At 36.9% G+C, this 20,884-nt stretch overlaps 2 protein-coding genes across 3 annotated transcripts; both read left to right on the plus strand.

Moving 5' to 3' along the window:
• Positions 1 to 4,860: 4,860 nt before the first annotated feature.
• LOC118438139 lies at positions 4,861 to 8,415 on the plus strand. Its single transcript, XM_035857942.1, has 3 exons — positions 4,861 to 4,998; positions 5,079 to 5,166; positions 6,434 to 8,415. Exons 2-3 carry the CDS (start codon positions 5,113 to 5,115, stop codon positions 7,883 to 7,885), a joined length of 1,506 nt encoding a protein of 501 aa, XP_035713835.1. The 5' UTR covers positions 4,861 to 4,998; positions 5,079 to 5,112; the 3' UTR covers positions 7,886 to 8,415.
• Positions 8,416 to 12,388: 3,973 nt separating this feature from the next.
• Positions 12,389 to 20,635, plus strand: LOC110857172 (zinc finger protein 37). Of its 2 annotated transcripts, XM_035857631.1 has the most exons (12): positions 12,389 to 12,511; positions 12,610 to 12,765; positions 12,982 to 14,032; positions 15,919 to 16,048; positions 16,300 to 16,337; positions 16,660 to 17,316; positions 17,427 to 17,800; positions 18,027 to 18,273; positions 18,338 to 18,925; positions 19,166 to 19,474; positions 19,543 to 19,621; positions 20,083 to 20,635. In XM_035857631.1, exons 7-12 carry the CDS (start codon positions 17,434 to 17,436, stop codon positions 20,500 to 20,502), a joined length of 2,010 nt encoding a protein of 669 aa, XP_035713524.1. In that variant the 5' UTR covers positions 12,389 to 12,511; positions 12,610 to 12,765; positions 12,982 to 14,032; positions 15,919 to 16,048; positions 16,300 to 16,337; positions 16,660 to 17,316; positions 17,427 to 17,433; the 3' UTR covers positions 20,503 to 20,635. The 2 variants fall into 2 exon arrangements, with proteins under 2 accessions (XP_035713524.1, XP_021961468.1); XM_022105776.2 differs by lacking the exons at positions 12,389 to 12,511; positions 12,610 to 12,765; positions 12,982 to 14,032; positions 15,919 to 16,048; positions 16,300 to 16,337 and having other exon boundaries at positions 16,653 to 17,316.
• Positions 20,636 to 20,884: the final 249 nt, after the last annotated feature.

Here is a 20,884-nt window from a genome sequence, read left to right on the forward strand (position 1 = left end):
TGCTTGGTAAATATTATTTTAACACTGAATTTCTAAGAGTGTATGTTCATAAATATGCACATGCCAATTTATTTCTTAGTTGCGTACTAAATTTCCGAAAACTTTTATCTAGAGATTAGCATTTATTCAAAGGACATTGGTATGAATTTTCGCAGAATTACATATAATTCATGCATACGTATTAATGTATTATCCACAAGTTTATCTTGAATCCACTAATTTTTTTCATTCAGTCTTTTCCTTTGAGCAAAATCTTAAGCATGTTTACCGACGCGTTTGTCCCTCTGTCCCCACGATTCCGCGGCCACTGAATTTGTGTGGCCTGCAGGTACACAAGATCATGGATTGTTGGGGTAGGCTATTTTTCACGTAAGGGTTGACAATATTGGGCAAGAAGGTGAATACGGATTGAAGCTGAGGCTTCAATTTGGAATAAAAAGGGACAAACCACATTCCAGATTTATCCATCTGTACTATGACGGTGCACTGTTAGTAATCTGGTACATAGATATATTGATTTCTCGGTATTAAGGTTGCAACCGCTTGGTATAAACATACATAGGTATTACACCCATCCGTATGTAATAATACCGATACGGAAAACTTTAAAACCGACCTATTAATTACTACACATTATTACTTCTCAATACCACTTTTGTAGAGTCATGTCCGAATACCGTTTATTGTTATATTAATACTGGATTTCCAAGTCTGTATATATGTATTTTCCAAGCTTTTTATTGGCGAAGTGTTTATTGAGTATTGTGTAAAAATAATTATGTACGTGCATATATCTACGAATCAAGGTCTTCCAGCCTACACTCTCAGATTTGTACAAAATTAATGTCATTCGAGCACAAATTTAATTAATTAGTGAATGAAGTATACACATACATATTATATAAATAAATATATTCTGCCACCCAAATATATTTTTGTCTACTGGAGGAAATGCAGTAACGCCTTATTTAGAGTGACGAATTAATGTCGTTTTAATTTCTGTTTAATTTATTTTTCACTAAGACATCAATTTATAGTAAATTCCTTTAATTTTTATTTCGTTAAAAATTAATGCTAACTACATATGTCAACAATTCCGTTTTAATTTATGTTTTGTTAATTTATAGTGCAATTCACGTTGCTTTCGTTTCTGTTTTGCTTCATTTTGCAAAGTTGACATGCAATCAACTTTTTTCGAGTGAAAATAAAAGGGTTAAATTTAACGCCCCACTTATTAAGCTGAAATTTGTCAAATTTGCCAAAATTTGCTTAATAAGATGAGACCTCCCACCGGCTGAATTTTGCCCTACTTATGATTTCAGAACCACTTATTTAGCTAGTGGTTGACACTTAATTAGCTTAAGCCCCACTTGAACCAAAATACACAAATCTTAAGCATATTATGGGATTGCCACGAAGGCTTTGATTTTCAGCACCTTCTACATTTGCAAACCACCCAATAATATTCTTTGCAGCTTAAGTTTTCGACCGCAGTTGACAACGTATCAGCCTGGATTTTATATATTGCATACTAAAAAATGGCTTATTCTCAAGTTTTAAATTGGGACAATCAATGTGAACGTTTCGAGTCTGCAGAAGACGAAAACGCGCATCAACCAAAAAAGTTGGAAGAATTGTAGAATGGAGCATGATCAAAAATTTTGAAAATCAGGCTGAAGCTGAAGCATTCCTGAAAGAGTCCAAGGAATGAATTTATCAATGAAAAATCTCACAGAATAAGGAACAATTATACGCTATCTCTGTTCCAATTCCAAAACTTGTATTGCAAAAGCAAAACGACGATTACTTTTGAAAGCAGAAACACTAATAGCTATTAGCATTAGAATATTCATTATTATTCATGGATATCTCTAATCGCTAATAGTGGAACTCCGTAGAACGGTTGGCGAACATGACCATATTGTCAAAACTCGTAACGGTACACTTATTAACTTTGTATTTGATTTGTAAGGGTTTCGACGCAAATCCTAAGAATCAAATCATAGGAATTTTGAGGAGAGGAGTTAACAACTCAAGGCAACTCGATTTTAATTTCAAAAATTGAGTCAGACAAGAATATTTCACCCTACTGCCATCGCTGTCACAAGTGATTGTGATTTCTGACGCGTCTGAAGCCATTACAAGAGGAATTTAGGAAGTTTTTGGCCACAATTATAAGCGATCTTATTGCTGGTTCCGGTAATTGGGTACAATCCAAGCCTAGCAGTAGATTCCCAAAAGATGTGGAAGACAACAACGTTCGCGTTTATTTTATTTCTGCTTCTGGTCGACATCTTTCTGGAGATCATTTGACGTTGTAGTTCTATTATGCGTTTTTTGGGTAATGGGCCCCCTGGTTTTGCCGCTGTTTCATTTCGTACGTAAGTTCTTGTAGAACGCCCGACTAATCTCTACCCGAGAAAACGCTTCTACTTAATGTGTCTCGGTTGAAGTTAATAAGAGCCCTTTCTAATGTGAAATATAACGTATTATTATTCGTTGATGGAAATAATACACTTTCAGAGGTCGTATTGTTAAATGACAAACAAACTACTACTTTATTAAACAATTTTACTGGCTAATTGTCAACCCAAAAATAACTACTTTCACGACTTAAAATTCCCCTTCACTACTGCGTGTCTGCTTGGTAAGTAAAAAGAACGGCGTGCTCTCCATATACTTAACACACTAAAAAGAATAAAGAATAACCTCCAATCCAATCACACCGCTCCTTTCAAATCTGGGAATTTGAGACACTTTGTCTCCTTAACTTTTTACATAAAAATTCATACATACAGCTTTTAACAGTTCTCATGGTGGCGGGCGGATTTCAAATTCAAACAGGGGGCCCATTACCCAAAAAACGCATAATAGTTGTCGCAAGATTGTGGATGGTGAAATTCAGTCTTGCCGATTAGACTCAATCGTCTTGCACCTGCCCGATTTTCGTAAAAAAGCAATGGAAGCACATCTTGGGGATTGCAGTTCAAGAGAAAATTTATGAACTTCGTCCTGAAGCTAAAACAGTACTCTTGGGCCAAAAGCGCTAAAGGGAAAGCGTTGCCAGAGCTCGAAAAGCTTTAATTGTTATGTAATATTTGGTTGTAATTTGATGTTCCATGAATGTTTTATCAATAGTAAAATGTTGTATGTACCTTGGACAAAATTTTCGAATACTTTAGTTTAAGTAGAACCTAATCTAATTAAGTGTCAACCACTAGCTAATTTAGTGGGTCTGAAATCATAAGTAGGGCAAAATTCAGCCGGTGGGAGGTCTCATCTTATTAAGTGGTAAATTTCAGCTTAATAAGTGGGGCGTTAAATTTAACCCAAAATAAAATTATTTTTTAAATATTCACTTTTTACTATAAATCGGTATGGTGAAAAGTAAACCAAAAAGAAAGTAAAAATTCAAGAAAACCAAACAGAAAATAATACTCTAAATAAGGCGTAATGGATAAGATTTGTAATGAAAATTGGCCTTCTGTACATATGTATATTGAAGTAACTGGCATTCATGAGTTGTCCCTTTAAGATAGAAAAAAATCCCAAAAACGAAATTCATAGTTTTGTAAATATGCATGTAGGTACAAAATGAGCCAAAAGTGCAAGTCTTTTTCGCATCGATTTCACCGAATTGCACATAAAAAATTACAAATTCAGTTTTGGGTGGGGGGATCAATATAGCATAGCTGTTTTTGAATTATATTCAACCACCCCTCCTTCAAAAATCGGGAAAAGAAATTGTCAAAAATGAGAAGGTCAATGTACACTCGGTACAAAAAGAAATACATACCAACTTGCATTTGACATTTGACTTCCCTCATGAGTATGGGCATTTTGATGCATCAAGACTTTCAAAATTCGAAAATTGGCGGTTTTTCGACCTACATATAAATCGTTAAAAAAGTGACCTTCAGACCTACATTTTCAGTGACCTTCAGACCTACATTTTCAGTGACCTTCAGACCTACATTTTTAGACCTACAAAAAGTGACCTACATTTTCAGCTTTTGTTGTCCGCTGCAAAATGACCGCTACCATGACTTTTTTGGGGTCAAAGTTTCTGAGGGAGGGAGCTAATATGGCAAGAGCCGTAGCAAGCTTATGAAAGCTTATGAAATAATGATGTAGATAATTGCAATTTTGGAAGTTATTAAAATAGCCTCACATCCCCCCAAATTTAAAACTGAATTTATAATGAAGATATCCATTCGAAAATTTTCGCAACGGAGCTTATCAGACTATTTAAATTTTTATGATAAGTAATTTTTTCCAAAATCGCCCCAAATTCAAAATTTAAACTTATCGGAATTTATAATGATGTTATCCATTCGAAAATTAGTGCTGAAGAGCTTATCAGAGTACTTATCAATTTTCAAGATAATCAAATTTCGTTTATCTAAATCGCCCAAAATTTGAAACTTTAGCTTATCATAATTTGTAATGATGGTACCCGTTCGAAAATTAGAGTTAAGGGGCTAATCATCGCAGTTATCAAGTTTTAAGATAAAGACACAAAATGAGACAGGATTCTCCTACGTCCCTGACGCGCGGTGGTCGTAGATACCCACCAGAATCCCAAACTGCTGGGGTGCTGCATAAACGATGTCACGGAAATCAATATGCTGACTTTGTTGAAGTTGATTAAGTTCAAAAAGGAACCATGTACGAACATACATCGTACATGCTACGATTCAACATTTTATCGTCAAGTGACAAAAGTTAAAAATACGTACCAGCATATTCATCCTCATCCACTGATGAATCTATTTATATTTATACATAGGTAAATAAAAAAGGGTTTATGTACATATTTACTTACTAGGGTCGCGTTTTCAACGCTGGTCTGCATTCCATCACAGTGCATCGTTAAGGCATTTCAAGCAGGCCCATTTTTGCTACCTGTTCTTCTCATATTCCTTTTTCCTTTAAATTTTGGAGTAATTTGCGTCACGCGAAACTACCGTTCGACAAATTAATCTAGAGATAACTAAGGTTTGTGATTTACTTAAATTAAAGAAAATTATGAACTTCAAGATTGTTATTTATTGTAAGATACATAACTACGTACGTAGAATCCTTGAGGATATTTAGCTGGCTTCCTTTGAAATGGATTTGAGCGGAAACCATGGCAACCCTCATCTCGCCGTCGTACTACCCGAGGTAAATAAACTAATCCTGAATATATGTATGTATATTTGCGTATGCGTTTATGTACACTGTTAGAAATCCAGTATAGTCACGCAAGTATTGATTTGTCGGTATTATTTTTAGCCCGAGTCAGGGCTTATGTACCCGTCTCGTCCGTCTGTCCGTCTGTCTGTCTGTCTTGCGATAACTGTCGTAAAACTAATCAGATTGACTTGAAATTTTGCACACGTATAGTATGGGTAAAATGAGGAGTTAAGTTCGAAGATGGGTGAAATCGGCCAAGTGGTTGACCCGTGGGGGTCATATAGGTGGGTGTGGTATTATGCACCAAAACTTCAAAATTGTGATAGAAAGCTGAAATTTGGCACAAAGATTGCTAATGGGTCCTAATTGAAGAATATGAACTAAAATTTGAAAAATTTTGTCTGGAGGGACCCTATTGCATTACCCATACCGATTTTTCAAAATCAACCACTTAAACTGAAATTTTGCATAGAGGTTGCTACTGGCTCCTAAAGGAAGAATACAAAGTGAAATTGGTAAATTTGTACGTGGAATGACCCTATAACCCTATAACCCATACCGATTTTCAGAAATTGTCTTAAAACGATGAGATTCGGTACAATGATACTTCATGGCGTCTCATGAAAGAATATGAAATTAAAAGTGAACAAAGTGTAACCAGAGTGACCCTAACCGGTGACCCATACTGGTTTTTATATGTTGCTATTTTCAGCTGAAATTTGGTATGGAGGCCAAAAATGACTTATGCGTAGAAAATGAAACTTCAAAAGTTCAAAAGAAAGAATTGAACCCCACTGGTTCACGGGGAAGGATTTCTAAATACTATTTAAAAATTGTGTGCCAAATATAATACAAAATATTTTACAAAATTCGGACAAAAATTTAAAAGAGGACTGTGTCCCTGACTCGGGCTATATCAAGTCTGCACTGTAGGTTTTTTAAATAAAGTTGTTACCGCTTTGTACTAAAATTATACAGGGTAGTAAAAATTTGATACCAGTATTGTAAAACTTTAATACCGGGTTATTATTAGATTAGATGGTATTATTTATCAATACCATGTTAGTAGAGTCATGTATTAATACCGCCTGGTAGTATTTTAATACAGCATTTCTAAGAGTGTACATACATAAATACATATGTATCTAGATATATGTGTAAATATGCATCCATTCTTAGAAAACTGGTATAAAATTGCTACCGCTGGAAGTAAATAAATAAGCACAGGTTTTAATGGCTCCCCATTTAATTCCAGATTTTGGCCAAGATTGCTACCTTTCTCCCCAAATCCGACCTCCTCTCCTGCACCCTGATCAACTCCACGTGGGAAACGGAAGTCCGGAAACTTCTCTTCGATAACGTCAGGATTGTCCTCACTCCAGAAAAGATCTTTTCCCACAAAAAAATCGTTCCTAGTCCCCCCTTCCGAGGAAGCAGTATTGGGTTCTTCTCATTCGCCTCACATCTTTCGGGGCACGGCCCCTGTGCAAACTATGTCCGCAATCACGGCGCCATAGTCAAAACCATAACGACAAGTTTCTTCATAAAAGCAGAAGCCTTCACACTCCCCAAAGATTTGGAACTGGTCGCAAAATCCTTCCCAAACGCGACCACGCTCGAGCTCGACGTAAATTTCTGGTCGCTTGGTTCAACTTACGAATCATTGATCTTCCCCCCACCAAAAAGATATTCCTTCTCGAAAGTAAAGACGCTAGAAATCGCGACGAGTACACGAATTCATAACCTTCTCGGGAACGACAATCTTACATATTGCACCCAACTTGGCGCCATCTTTGCAAAAATAATCCCCCGTTTGGTCCCCCTCCTTCCAAATGTGGAGGCCCTCTCGTTCTTCAACTCTGCTCAGACAGTAGTGGAAAACTTTCTCGATTTATTCTCCGCCACGGTGACAACCTTGAAAATGTCCGGTGTAACAATAACGGCCCCCATGCAGCGACCAACCATATTAAATCTGACCCGTCTTGAGATAGGTTGTTATTATTTGGACAAGTCGAATTTTTCCCACGTGCTAAAGTTTGCCTCGGAAACGTTGCAACACGTTAAGTTCTCGGAGGTAGAAAATGTTCCCGTGAATGATAAATATTCCACCCGATACGCCATAGTTTTTCCGGTCATGCGGAAATTAAGAGTTTTTGAACTTGTCCAAAATAAGTTTACGGATCGAAGTGCGTATAAAAATTCGCTGGTGAGGCCGAAGCTAATATTGCGGTGGGAAGGGGGTAGGGGTCATTCTGGGACGAGGTTGGTGTACCAAGATCAGTTCCCTGTTCTGGAAACGGTCAGGATATCGAGGAATGAAACGCACCACTTATTACGAAATCGTGGGATTGAGGACAGATTGACGGAGCAGGAATATTTTGAGGCGAGCGTGACATTTTTGTATGAAACTTTTCTACGCGAGGGTAATTCGCGGAGTGAGAGTGTGAAACGGTTGGATGTCCCGTTCCCGCCAGAAGCTAAGTTTAGGTTGGAGAAATGTGAGGGCGGGAATGGGGAATGTTACGAGTGGAGGGATTCATCCGAATTTTGGGACAGGGCGGTAGAAATGTTTCCCAATTTGGTGAAATATGCAGCCATTGGGGAAAGTAGGGAGAGGATGAGGGCGGCCGGGGTGAAGGAGTGGGTCAAATTAGGGGAGAAGTTGGGCTTTGTGAGGGGGAAGGAACGGAAAGGAAGCCGGATTTGAATTTAGGTGACCAGGTTAATCTCGAGGTTCCGGAACGTGTTAAGTTTAGGGATTAGGAGAAGAAGAAGATGGGGTGATTGTAATGGGTTTATGCAAATATGTAGCCGGGCCAATTTGACATGGTGTCGAAGGATTTTTTTAGGATTAGTTGAATGACAATATTTCCTACAATAAAACAACATTGTATTATTGTCATTTGATTTGACAATAGTAAACTACTTACTAGGTACATAGAATTAGGGTTGATAAATGACATTTCTAGAGGAGTAATTCCTTGGGGACGTTCATAAATTACGAAACACAATAATCACCTAGATGTGATTATTGTGAACGTCCCCTATTCCTAATTAATTAATATGCCCACTTAAGTATGCAGGTAATGTATTTATATATGTAGTCTGTTGAGCGGGTAGGAAAGAGCAACTTCATATACTCGTACTGCTCTCAAATAATGTCGCTTTTGATTTCTTTCAGAATTATGAATGTATGTACGTATCTCGTTTATCTAAATAAATTCGAAAAACTGTAAATACACAGGTCGATTTAACGATTAATTACTATTCCTTATCAGATCATCGTATTATAAAAATTACCAAATTTTTTCAGAGAATTGTCATATCCTTCGATAGCTTACTTAATTGTCATAGTTTAGGCGAAGGTTCTTGTTTTTTGCTGCATTTATTATTCGTCAAATCTTGAGAAATGTACACTGTTAAAAATTTAGCATGGTCACGCAGGTATAGATTTCTCGGTATTAAATTTGCTTTCATTCGAATTCAAATTATACGGGTATGTTTATAATAATTTGCTATCTGTATAGTTAGGCACGTTGCCACACGGGATTACATTTTTAGAAAACCAGTATTACAATACCACCGAGAGGTAATCATGTACATACATATGACTCTACCGAAGTGGTAGTGACAACGTACGTGCATTCCGCTTGGTAAATGTTAATTTAGTACTGGATTTCTAAGAGTGTATGTATATAAATATGCACATACCAAATTATTCTTTATTAAGTAGCTTCAGCTACTTTATGTGAAGACTTTGTCTGTCTGTCTGTCCGTCTGTCCGTCTGTCTGTCTGTCCGTCTGTCTGTCAGCAGGATAACGGGAGAACGGATAAAGATAATCGAAATCGGTTTTCGCCATCATACATAATACCCCAGGGGGAGGATCCTATCAACTTTTGGGTGCAACCGGACCACACCCCCGGTCGCCAGGGGGTGTGGTCGGGGCAAAATGAGATTTTTAGTGCAATTGAATCTATGGATGAAATGGAGTGAAATTTTGAGTTCCCCCGTTGTGCCACACCCCCCGGGCGCCAGGGGGTGTGGTCGGGGCAAAATGAGATTTTTGAAAAAATTGAATGTATAGATGAAATACAGTAAAATCAAGTGTTCCCGCGATGTCGTGGGAGTGCTTGGAGTGAAGTAGTCTGAAGCTACTTCCGTATGCGCGTTTGCGACGGTTTATTTGCATACTAAATTTCCATAAACATTTGTCTATCTAAAGATTAGCATTTATTTATGCGAATATAGCCTTGGCCTTGGTATGCATTTTCGCATAAAATATTCTCGACGAGTTTAAAAAAGCATCGTTCATCCACTAATTTCTTTCCAGTCGGCCCTGGCCTCTAAAATCTTCAGCATGTTTACCGACGCGTTTTTTGAAAAGTTCGGAAACACTATCAAAACCGGAAACATTTTCGGTTACCCGTTCCTTTGGAATGGGAAAACTCGACGGTTACAATTTTCTCCGAAGCATTCCGCCAATGCAGCCATGGTTTTAATTTGTTTCGTTATAATAGCAATTTTCGTTTTTAGCCAAACAATTAAGTGCAAAATTATGAGAGACGTGACCAACTTAAATTTTTTGTTGCTCTGTGTCTACGCATCAATCGGTGAAAATCTTGCCGTCGTGTTTTTGACGGTGAAAGGTCATGATTTCGCTTGTTGGATAAACGCTCTATTTCAGTATGGGATGAAGTTCAATGGTAAATATTTTAGGCTTATTTAACCCAAAAATTACTAAAACATGAAGGTTCCAAAATTGTAGGCGATTCGCAAATTATGATTTCACGAAATCTTCACAAGCAGTTCGTTTATCCAATTTCAATTTGATTTCCATGGATTATTTGCAACTTGTAAAGGAAATCGAAATGTTGAGTTTGTGAAATAATTGTACCATATGAAAATGTGCCAGAATGTTGAGTAAATTTGCGAACTATTTAGATATCCCATAGTTTTTCTTCAATTTTTTTTCTGAAATCTCTCAAATTTTGCAAAAATTCTCAAGCAATATTTCTACCTACTACTCGTTCAGAATTAATATGCAATAAACTCCTCAGAATTTTTTAAAAGGTCAAATGGCCTAAGTTGCTGATTACTATTGACAATTATTTAATTATTCTACTTTCTAAACTAAAATCAGTCGAAAGCTGGAAAATAATGAAATTTAAACAAATTTAAGTCATGGAAAAAAATTCTCAGCCAAATAACCTTTCAGGTTTTTTAGTGCATATTAATTTTGAATGAACAGTTAGCATTCTCAATTAAGATATCTCAATAGAGTGCCATGAGTATATAATTAAATATTTCAGCAAAATGGCGCCCAAACCCGACATCCGAGGAAGTCGCTAGTTTCAATCAAAAATGGATTCTGTTCGTTAATTGTGTCAATCTCATGCTTAATTTGATACCTTTTAGTATCCTTTTCCACATATGCTTCCTTCCCCGACACCCCGCTCACATTCCCAACATATTCCCGCCGGAAACATTCATTTATCGGGTCGGCTACTTGGTCTACATTCCTTCCATCGCCTACTCCCTTTTTCATTTGGTGGCAATCTTTAAATCAATGTTTTTCAGTTTTGCCGCCCTTACCATTTTCCTGATCCCTTTGGTAAAATCCAGCTTGCGCATCTCTCGCGGTCAAAAGTCGGTTAAGACAAAGTATCAATGTGCCCCTGACTTCATCAGGCACCCTGAAAACGTGTCAGTTACTTACCGAGCTTTACAACTTCTCACGAAACAAATGTCCCTCTCAGTGGGACCGTTTACTCCAATTACGCAGGCTCTTATGGGGCAAATTGCAATTACGGCGAGATATATTTTTACCGTGCAATTGGACTCGATGGATGCGCAAACTTTCGTCGGGATTTTAGGCAGCGTTCCAATCAATATTGTTTCCTGGGCGGGGTTTCTTTCATACGCGGGAGAAATGCAGAGAAGCTCGGCAGGATGTGTGCGGTCGTGGAAACATGGAGGTGGGGACAGAATTTGGAGTAAATTGGAGGTAAAGTACATGGCGAAATTTAGTAAAAGCTCGAAACCCCTGTTTTTTGGGTATCCTGGAATGATGACAATTACGCATAAAACTGCGGTCAAATATGTACAAGGAATAGTTCGAGGAGTGTTTAGGACCGTGTTAACTTTAAAGAAATGAACAAGATTGTTGGAAAGCGAAAAATGATGATAAAATTGTTGTAACTACCGTAATTAATTAGTTGGAATATGATAAGAATTACTGGACATATGTATATATATGAATGCCGCTCGGTATTATATTAATATTGGATTTCTAGAAATGCATATGTATATACTGTCGAATTTTTATAGCCGGTCACCTCATTTGCATATTTTGACGCATTCACGAGAGACGTAGAGTTTATTCAAAATGGAAATTCCGCATCGCCGAAAATGGGCATAGTGAGATTTATGCAAATGAGGTGACACGCCTAATACGAGGATAGTATTTAAGTATTTACCTACTAATTTGGTTGCAAACATTTGCGTGTATATTTATGCGTAAATATGTAGCTACAGCACTGTTAAATTTCAATCATAACCATGTCACAATTTTTAGTCGCATATTTTTCTTAAATGGAACGATCCAGAACAAATAACGTGACCAATTAAAAAAATAGAACTGTTACTTATTACTCTTTAAGCCGGCCAGCATCTTAACTAAATTCCACTATGACTACGAATTGAACCACCATAAAAATCCCATAAAGTTTCACAAGGTATCCATGCACAAATTAGGCAAATGGTCATGTGTATTTATGTAAGAAAGGTAACCCATCAGTCAAATGGAAAAGGACGTAAAACGATTTTCCAACAAAATTTCTAATCTATTAATATGTTGTTTAAAAGGTTACGAATAGGTGGACTCAAAATAAAAATGATCCCTTAAGAATATGGAGACGAGGTTGTATGTACATACCAGAATTATGCAGAATTTAACACGGCAACACATACATTAAAAGTTTATGTACGCTGCATGGTGTTAAGAAAAATCCAAAAGCTTGGGTCGGTCGTGTATTTGTTAATTCTAGCTAAACCATAACATTCGTATGCAAATGATTGATAGTTATTTTTATCCAAATAAAAGGAAATTATAAACCATTTTGTGCATGCATCATCGAATGCTTTAAAAAATGCAACCTTCTTAACAAAATACGACCCTTGCCTGGTTCACCTCTCCATTCACTCGTATACATAGCTTCATATTGGAAGAAAGTGTACGGTCAAAGTTCCCCAACATCTATAAGGTTAATTTCCCCAATTTCTGTCCCATTCCACCCCCAGTTCGATAATGGACTATAAAGGCATGTCGAAGGGTAAGATTTGCCTACACAAAATCGTGAATTAACAGATTTGAAATTTGAATTTCTTTTCAGCGCATTTTAAATTTCTCTTGGTTAAATTGTATACTTAGCCGATTTGGAGAAAGAAAAGCAACTCATTGAAGAAGAACGTGGAAAAATAGACCAAAGCTATAGAAATGCTAAGGCGAAACTAAATCTGAAGTATCAAAATCGCCGAAACCCATGGAATTCTAAATTTGAGCAAGTTGAGAAGGAACTGGAAGAACGTAAGCCCATGAAGTTATTTATTTATATATTTTCATACTCATGAATATTCGTGTAAAGTGAGTGATACGCTGATTTGATTTGAAAGCAAGATTATCCCAACCTTAATATTTTTAAGGGCTTCTATGGAGCTACATAGATATGAATACATACATATTAATAAATACATACTTAGCACACATGTACCTATACGGGGATTTTATTATTCTGACATTTAGGTGATAAATCCCAGTCCGAACTGGCCCCAAAGAAGCCTAAGATTGATGCCGATGCTCCCAATCCACACTGGTCCGGAACATTGAATTTATTGGCCAAAACCTATTCTCACCGATCCGAAAACAAAGTACCCTCTTCAATACCTTTGACATAGTTGCTCAACTTTGGAAAGTTTCATTCGAATTGATAAAGTGGTTATAACGTGGCGTATGCCTAAACTTGACCAATAACATTGGGCCAAATGGGAAAAACTTCAAGTTGAAAAGCCTGTCTAGTCCTGTGGTATTTCGAGGAACCAACAATATATTATTAAACCCTTATATCTCATCTACAAAAACAGTTGCCCCTTTTTGCCCCTTTTGCAAATGGGCGGAGAAATTTGAGTTTATTCAGAGGCAAATTGCGTGAGAAAAATTAATGGAGTGCTTCAATCATTGACATGTATGAAATTTGTGAGTACTCTAAATAACACAATCGCTTCGAAAGATCTTGCCCATTCCTTGGGGAAGGGTCCATGGTAAGTCAAACCCTTCCAAAAAATTTATTACCAAGGGGGGATTTTATGACGTGGGGGCCCCTTGAGGAGGGATGACGAAATTTTTAATTTTGGCCCTGTTTTCTTTGTTAATGAGGTCAGAGGGAAGAAATACTTCATAAAACTATAGAATATTGTCATTTTATAAAAATACATCCTCAAATGTATCGAAACAAAAATTTCCAATTTTCATTTTGACGACACCCCCTGGCAGTGGGTGTGTCGATAATGTCCCAATGATAGACAAAATTTTATAGAGCTTGATGAGACCTTCCAAATGATACCCCACTTGCTGGGGTAACGTGAGAAAACAATTATTTGCCTTTGACCACACCCCCAAGGGGTGTGGCTTTCATTGAAAGTTGCATAACTTATACCCCTTGGAACTTCATATCTCGATTTCCGAAGACAGAATTCGAAAAAATTGACTTGTTCGAGAGTTATAGGTTTTGGCAAACAAATAAAGCAATCCGGACCAGTGTGCAATCCTATCATTCAACGGGGCGCATCCCCCACAGGTATGCAAATATATGTAGATATATAAGTATGTACACACATATGTACATACGTACGGTACGTCTAAGAGTGGAAAGTTTGGAGATTTTGCTCCTTTTGGCTTTAAACTTCAGGTGAATATGTAACTGAGGACACCGATTTTTCTTAGGTGAAGGAAAAGTAACCAAAAGGAGATCATGTTAAAAGATCACCATGGTTACGGCGAAGCCTAAGTATGCATTCAGCTGCAACTTTGAAAAGGTCGCACTGAGATGTAGCCCAAACCGTTCGTTGCATGGAAAACATGTTGAAACAAAAAAACCAGAGAATTCTGTTTTACAGATACGTTTTTTTTATTTTTTCCGAAATTTTAATTCCTTAAGGTAGAAAGTCCGATGCCTAAAGTTTCAAATCCATTTCTTGGCATCAAGGAAGTGTTTCCGACCGGGGGCTTGCCATTTTTATTATTCTCCTGGATAATACGCAAATTTTAAGCCTTTGTTGGACTTAATCGGATGAAAACTCACGGAATTAGAGCTTTTTGAAATATTTCCATTAAGCAACCTATTTACGTATGTATATTTACGTGTTAGGTTACTGGTTGCTAACGTGTGCGAAAAATGTAAGGTGTGTTTAGCATATTTGGCTGAAACAATTAGCAGCGATCAAATTGCATGAAATACAAATATTAACGCATGCATACCCTGGGAGACTAATTTAGTAGGGCCGCATACACACCCACTGCGGGACTAATTTGGTATACCAAGCGTCCACTGGGGGATTAAATAAGTATACCAAACGTCCACACCCACTGGGGTATTACTTTAGTATACCACGCATCCACCCACAGGAGAATTATCAACTTTTAAGATTTGATAATTGCATATTATTTTATGCATTTAAGTTCATAAATCACTAAAAATAATTAAATAAATAAATTTTAAAAAACAAACTTAGGTGAAGGACGCGCTTAAAATATTAAAACAAGAAGCATTACAAAATGTCATAATATCGTTTAATATTTATTAACCTTTACTTCACCGTGGGCCCAACTAATACAGGAGAAAAGCTATACTTTCAGGCATTTGGAACAATTATTCGAAATACGTAGTATTTGTATATTAAGCTTGCAAGATGTGATTGGTTATCTTTCAATAAATCGCGACACCTGTTATAGAGGAAATTTGTTCATGTTCTGGCATATTTTAGTAACTCTCCCTGTAACGGTGCACTTATTTGTTAATCAAGTCGTTAGTTTAGTTACATTTATTGTTAATTATTATGAAAAAGTTGGGCCCACTGTGAAGTAAAAGTTAATAAATATTAAACGATATTATGACATTTTGTAATGCTTCTTGTTTTAATATTTTAAGCGCGTCCTTCACCTAAGTTTGTTTTTTAAAATTTATTTATTGGATTTTTCTCTTACTGAAGAGACCACTGAACGTCCAGCGACGATGTCATCATTTTAAAAAGTTTTTTCTAATGGTGTTAAATTTGGTTAAAATTGTATTTAACCAGACTTAATTCTTTGGACGATGATTTCATGAAATCGATTGCCATGCAAAACTTTTCACTCTTACAAGGGAACATACCGAGGTGTCCAACGAGTCGTGGGTCGACACCTATACCAAAATGACCACACTGCATGACTTATTCAGCAATCTGTAGGAATTTTCGTGCAAATTTCACTTTTCGTCAAGTTGTGACGATATATCGTCACAACTTGACGAAAAGTGAATTTTACACGGAAATTCCTTCAGTTCGTTGAATAAGTCATTAATTGTGGTTATTTGGGTATAGGTGTCGACCCACGACTCGTTGGACACCTCGGTATGTTGCTTTGGTAGACCGTTATGACCAATTTTTGTGTCCTGGTTTTAATGAACACTCTTGTCCACCTCAACAGGGGGTGAAAGTGAGGAGAGGACTGCCATTTCTTCCAGTAGCAAAGCTGAAATTAGCTTATCAGGATCGAGTTTGGGTCCCGGAAGCAGCGTAACATTGTCACAGCGTGGCATTTCTAATGTCAATTTCAGGTTGAACTAATTCATTAATTAAAATTTTTATTTCTGACCACAATAAAGTTTGTAAGGCATGAAAATGTACCACGGTGAAGGTTGGTAAATGTGTCTAGGGTGAAGGTGTTAGCTGATTTACATGGGAATGTGCAGAAATGTGTATTTAAATTTTTATTGCTGCAATAATTTGCATGTGTTGTCAATTTATAAAGTGCATGCTACACATTAATATCCAATATCATAGCTTTGTCAATGTTTACATACCCCAGGTTTAGCGTCGCCACAACATCTGTGATGGGATAAATAGGTATCAACGCTTTTATTTTCTCCGTAAACCACATCCATGCGTATACCATGCTCATTCTCATGGATACAATATTTATGAAAATTAAACTCCATTTCACGCTATCTGAGTTAATCACATTGAGTGCATTAGCCAAATTATTTTATTGTTTGACAACAGTTATTTTTATTTTGCCGTTTAAATTATTCAATTTCGTATGATTTTTAAGCCAAAATAAAAATAACTGGTGTCAAATAATAAAATAGTTTGGCTAATGCACTCAATGTGATGAACTCAGATAGCGTGAAACGGAGTTTAACAATGAAACTTCTCCATGCATATAAAGCACGCTCGTCAAGTCCGGTACGAGTGGTACGGAGGAGTCCACCCCGTCTTCGTGGGATTTTAGTAAGGGGACCGGTTTGAAAGACCCATCCCCACCGGAACCAGAAAAAAAGGTGACTCTTTCTCCAAAACCATCGCCCAGCCTGGACACACCCCCTGACATGGAACTCGTAGTTCAGGGTGGTGAAGATTTACCAAAGTGGGGGGATGATGAGCCAAAGCAATGATTGAGAACTTGAATGCAAAGGAATAAGCATGTATAGCATATCTTATCTTGCATACATTTTTTTTAAACAATCCTTAATTCCATATTTTACGGCGTGGCAAAGTGTATCAAATTTTCAAGGGGTCGCGTTTCATATATAGTATTAAATTTGGGTACGTCTTTTCATTAAAATGTTTTAGAATTAAGTAATAAGAAGAGTCATGAAAAATGAGAAACAAATCTCATTTTGCTAATTCACGAGGAGGAGATAGTCTCAGTTTCCCAGCCAGCTGAACTGCGGGACTCGTATTGTGTAAATAAATATAAATTGCTGTATTTTGTATGTTGTTCCACATTTTTCATTCTGCATTAAATAATCTAATTTAAATTATTACATTTAATTAACGAAATACGATAAGCATTCTCTTCCCATCGATAGTGACGAATTATTAGGTAAATAAGAAAACAGTTAATAAATTCATCCTCAATTTATGAACAAAAACTCAAAATTCTTGAAATGATATGAATATCTTACCGTTTTTAATTATTATTTTAAATTACAGTGATAAAATGGCTCAATTAAACTGTCTCCTCTGCCTGGACAACGTTGAAGGGGAACATCTTGCACTAAATTATTTAAATTCGACCCAAATTATTCACCTGTACGACCTCCTCATTCCGAAAGATCGGAATTCTCGTCAAGATCTCATAGCTAATTGTCCCTCAGAAAACAATTATGGATTCACTTTGTGTCAGAATTGTTCCTTTGAAACGACACAGATTGATCAAATTAAAGAACAAATATCCCAATTGGAAGACGACGTAAGACTGAAAGTTGACGAAATCCGAAGGAAAATGGTGCATTGTCCTGTCGAGAAAGAATTGAGTCCAGGGTTGGGTAAAATTCGGGCATGTTTTCTCCCCTGCTTATCGTCAGGTTGGTCTAATTAATGAGGGTATTCATTCTTCGTATCGTAAAATGATTACGACGGTTACGAGATTTTCTCGTCAAAAATTACCTTGAGATTTTTACAAAACTTGACCTCTTATTTTTTCTTCGTAAGCTATTTTACGATACTTAGGATACGAAGACAATTGTGAGTAGTGAATAATCTGAATCACAATTTGTACAACTATTAATGGCTTTATTTGACTTTTTAAAGACGGTGGAAGTGATTCTGGTGACATCCAAGGTGACGATTTGCAAGTCAAAGTAGAACCAGAAGAGGATTACGATTACGAAGATAAGCATTTCCTTGGAGACGATAATAAAGTTGACATCTCGTCACCTCCCGTTAATTACAATGAAGACGATCCACATCTTACAGATTTTTCCCATTCTTCTTCTGACGAGGAATCGTCTTCTTTCCTAATAACGCCGGATAATATTAAAGCCATGAAAAAGAAAAAGTAACAGGCAAAAAAAATTAACGAAACTCAAAATTCAAAATTAATTTATATTCCATTCTTCCAGCAAAAATACGCTTTGGGAACAAAAATCTATGTCAAGAGTCTCCACAAAAATTAAAACCATTAAAAAATCCAATATACCAACCTCACAGCGAATAACTCGTTCATCTGCATCTCAAAATAGAGAAGCGAAACCCGCACAAATTTCCGAGGAAACAAATTCCTCCGAAGATATCAAACCTTCAAAGACAGAGCTTGACGACGAATCATCATCCACTCCTAAAAAAATAAAGGGAGAGAAGAAACCACTGAAAAAATATGGAAAGAAAAAACTTCCCAGATTTCCGTGCAGCCTTTGTTCCAAAATATGTTACGAGCACTGCACCCTTGTCACCCATATGATGACTAGACATGAAACGAAGGACAAGTCTCATTTTTGCAGCAAGTGTAACAAGGGCTTCACTGCCGAGGCGAATCTCCAAAGACATTTCGACCTCCATGCATTTGACAACACCAAACCATTAGCTTGTTCTGTTTGTGATGCAAGATTTTCAGATCAGGAACGTCTCGATAGGCACACGCTCACGCATGGGAGAAAATATTGGTGCGACCGGTGTGGAGCAGAGTATAATTCGAAGGAGAGGTTTGACAGGTGATTAAAACATGTACAGATATGCGCAAATCCAAATGTTGCAAATTATGGCTGAGTATTTATTATGTGAATGCGATTTGACCAAAACTACAGAGGTATTCGAAAAATTTGAAAATTTTGTAGATTGTGTAATCAAGTTACATTAGTTCCGCAAAACGCTCAAATAGTTTCAAGTTTACACAGCAAAATATGTGTCATTTAAAAAATTCGTATTATTTTCATTATTAATTATTTTTCCAGTCATGTTCGCACCCACACGGGAGAGCGTCCCTATAAATGTGACCAATGCCCCGAAGCCTTCATCGACTACAACGGCAAAAAAAGACACATCGATCTCGTCCACAGTGGGACTGCTCGGGAAAGTTGTGATTGTCCCATTTGTGGAAAGAAAATCTTGACATCATCTCTCAAATCGCATATGGAATTAGTTCACGAAAACAAGAAGAACTACAGTTGTGACGATTGTGGGGAAAAATTCAAGATGAAAGACACTTTAGCCGCCCACCGGGTCAAAGAGCACAATGCGGATAGCATAGTTTGTGAGGAATGGTATGCAAATGCTAGTGTGTACCTATTTAAAGTAAAAGGTGTTTAAAAAACTTTCCATTCGATTCTAGCGGTGGAACATTTACTACACGGAGAGGTTTGAATCGCCATAAATCCAACCATAATATGGAACTTAAATACACCTGTAACGTAAGAAATATTAAATATATTGAGGCAGTTCACGCAGTCATTGGTATAACTTTGTAAAGTCCCTAAATTTGGGGAAAATAATTTAAGTACAAAGTTTTTCAAAAGAAAAAGACCCCCTTGGTCTGAACTGAATAAACTTACAAAAACTTGTGAACTTGAAAACTGGATAATTTTCAAAATTTACAATGTTACGAAAATACTGTGTCAATTGCCTCGTTAATTTATTAATTGACGCAAACTTTACAACTTGCCATAGCTTCAAATAGCAAGTTTTATAAAACAAATATTACTAAATTTTAATAAATCATGTCGATTAATTTCCTCGCTTTTAAACTAGGCAATCATGTTTATAAATTATTTAATATCGCCCAATTCCTTAACTTCAAAACTTTCGAATTCTTACATGACTAGAACAGCTTACAAATGTTATGCATTTACCAAATTATTATCCTTTTTTCCAGACATGTGGTGCAAGATTCAGAGCCCAACATCAATTAACATATCACGTCCGCTCCCACGCCGTTGGACAAGAAGTCATTTGTCAACATTGCAGTAAAGCATTCAAACATGCGCCCCATTTAGTGGAACACATAAAACGAATCCACACACGGGATTATGTCCCGAAAACTCCGTTTGAATGCAACCACTGTAAGAAACGGTTTGCGTCCAAGAAAGACCGGGACTGTCATATTCGTCAACATCACACGGGAGAGCGGCCCTTCGTCTGCCACCTGTGTGGCAAAGGATACGCCGTCGAGACCACGCTGACCCTGCACTTGAAGGGTGTTCATCAAGTTGATGTTCAATGGAAGAGAGCAACTGGGTGGAAAAAGTCGAAACGCGATGATTTTGTTGGGGCCAAAGAGTCAGAAGAAACTTAAGACTAGTACATTATACATATTTATACATATGATTCAGCAGTCATGGTACTGGTGTTATTAATTTATACCTGGAATAATTAAAGAGATGTGAACTAGACTTGGGTTATTAAAATCGTGCACATTTTTTAGTTTAGTCTAATTCCGTCGAAACTTAATTTTTGGTTTGTACTTTCCTACTTTCGAATCTCTATTTCGATATCATGCATTCCTGTAAATGGTCAGATGACCGTGGAGTTGATGCCAAAGGGCGTGTTGAATTAAGTAAAAGTAATGAGAAGATTCATGAAAAATATGAGAAGTTGAGGCAAAATGAGTAGTGTTGCCGGTGAGGTGAGCTAAACTCACCTCAACTCACGTGAGCTGAGTTATGAGGTGAGCTGAG

Source organism: Folsomia candida, unplaced genomic scaffold, assembly GCF_002217175.1.
Source record: "Folsomia candida strain VU population unplaced genomic scaffold, ASM221717v1 Fcan01_Sc018, whole genome shotgun sequence".
In the NCBI taxonomy this organism is placed as follows: Eukaryota; Metazoa; Arthropoda; class Collembola; order Entomobryomorpha; family Isotomidae; genus Folsomia; species Folsomia candida.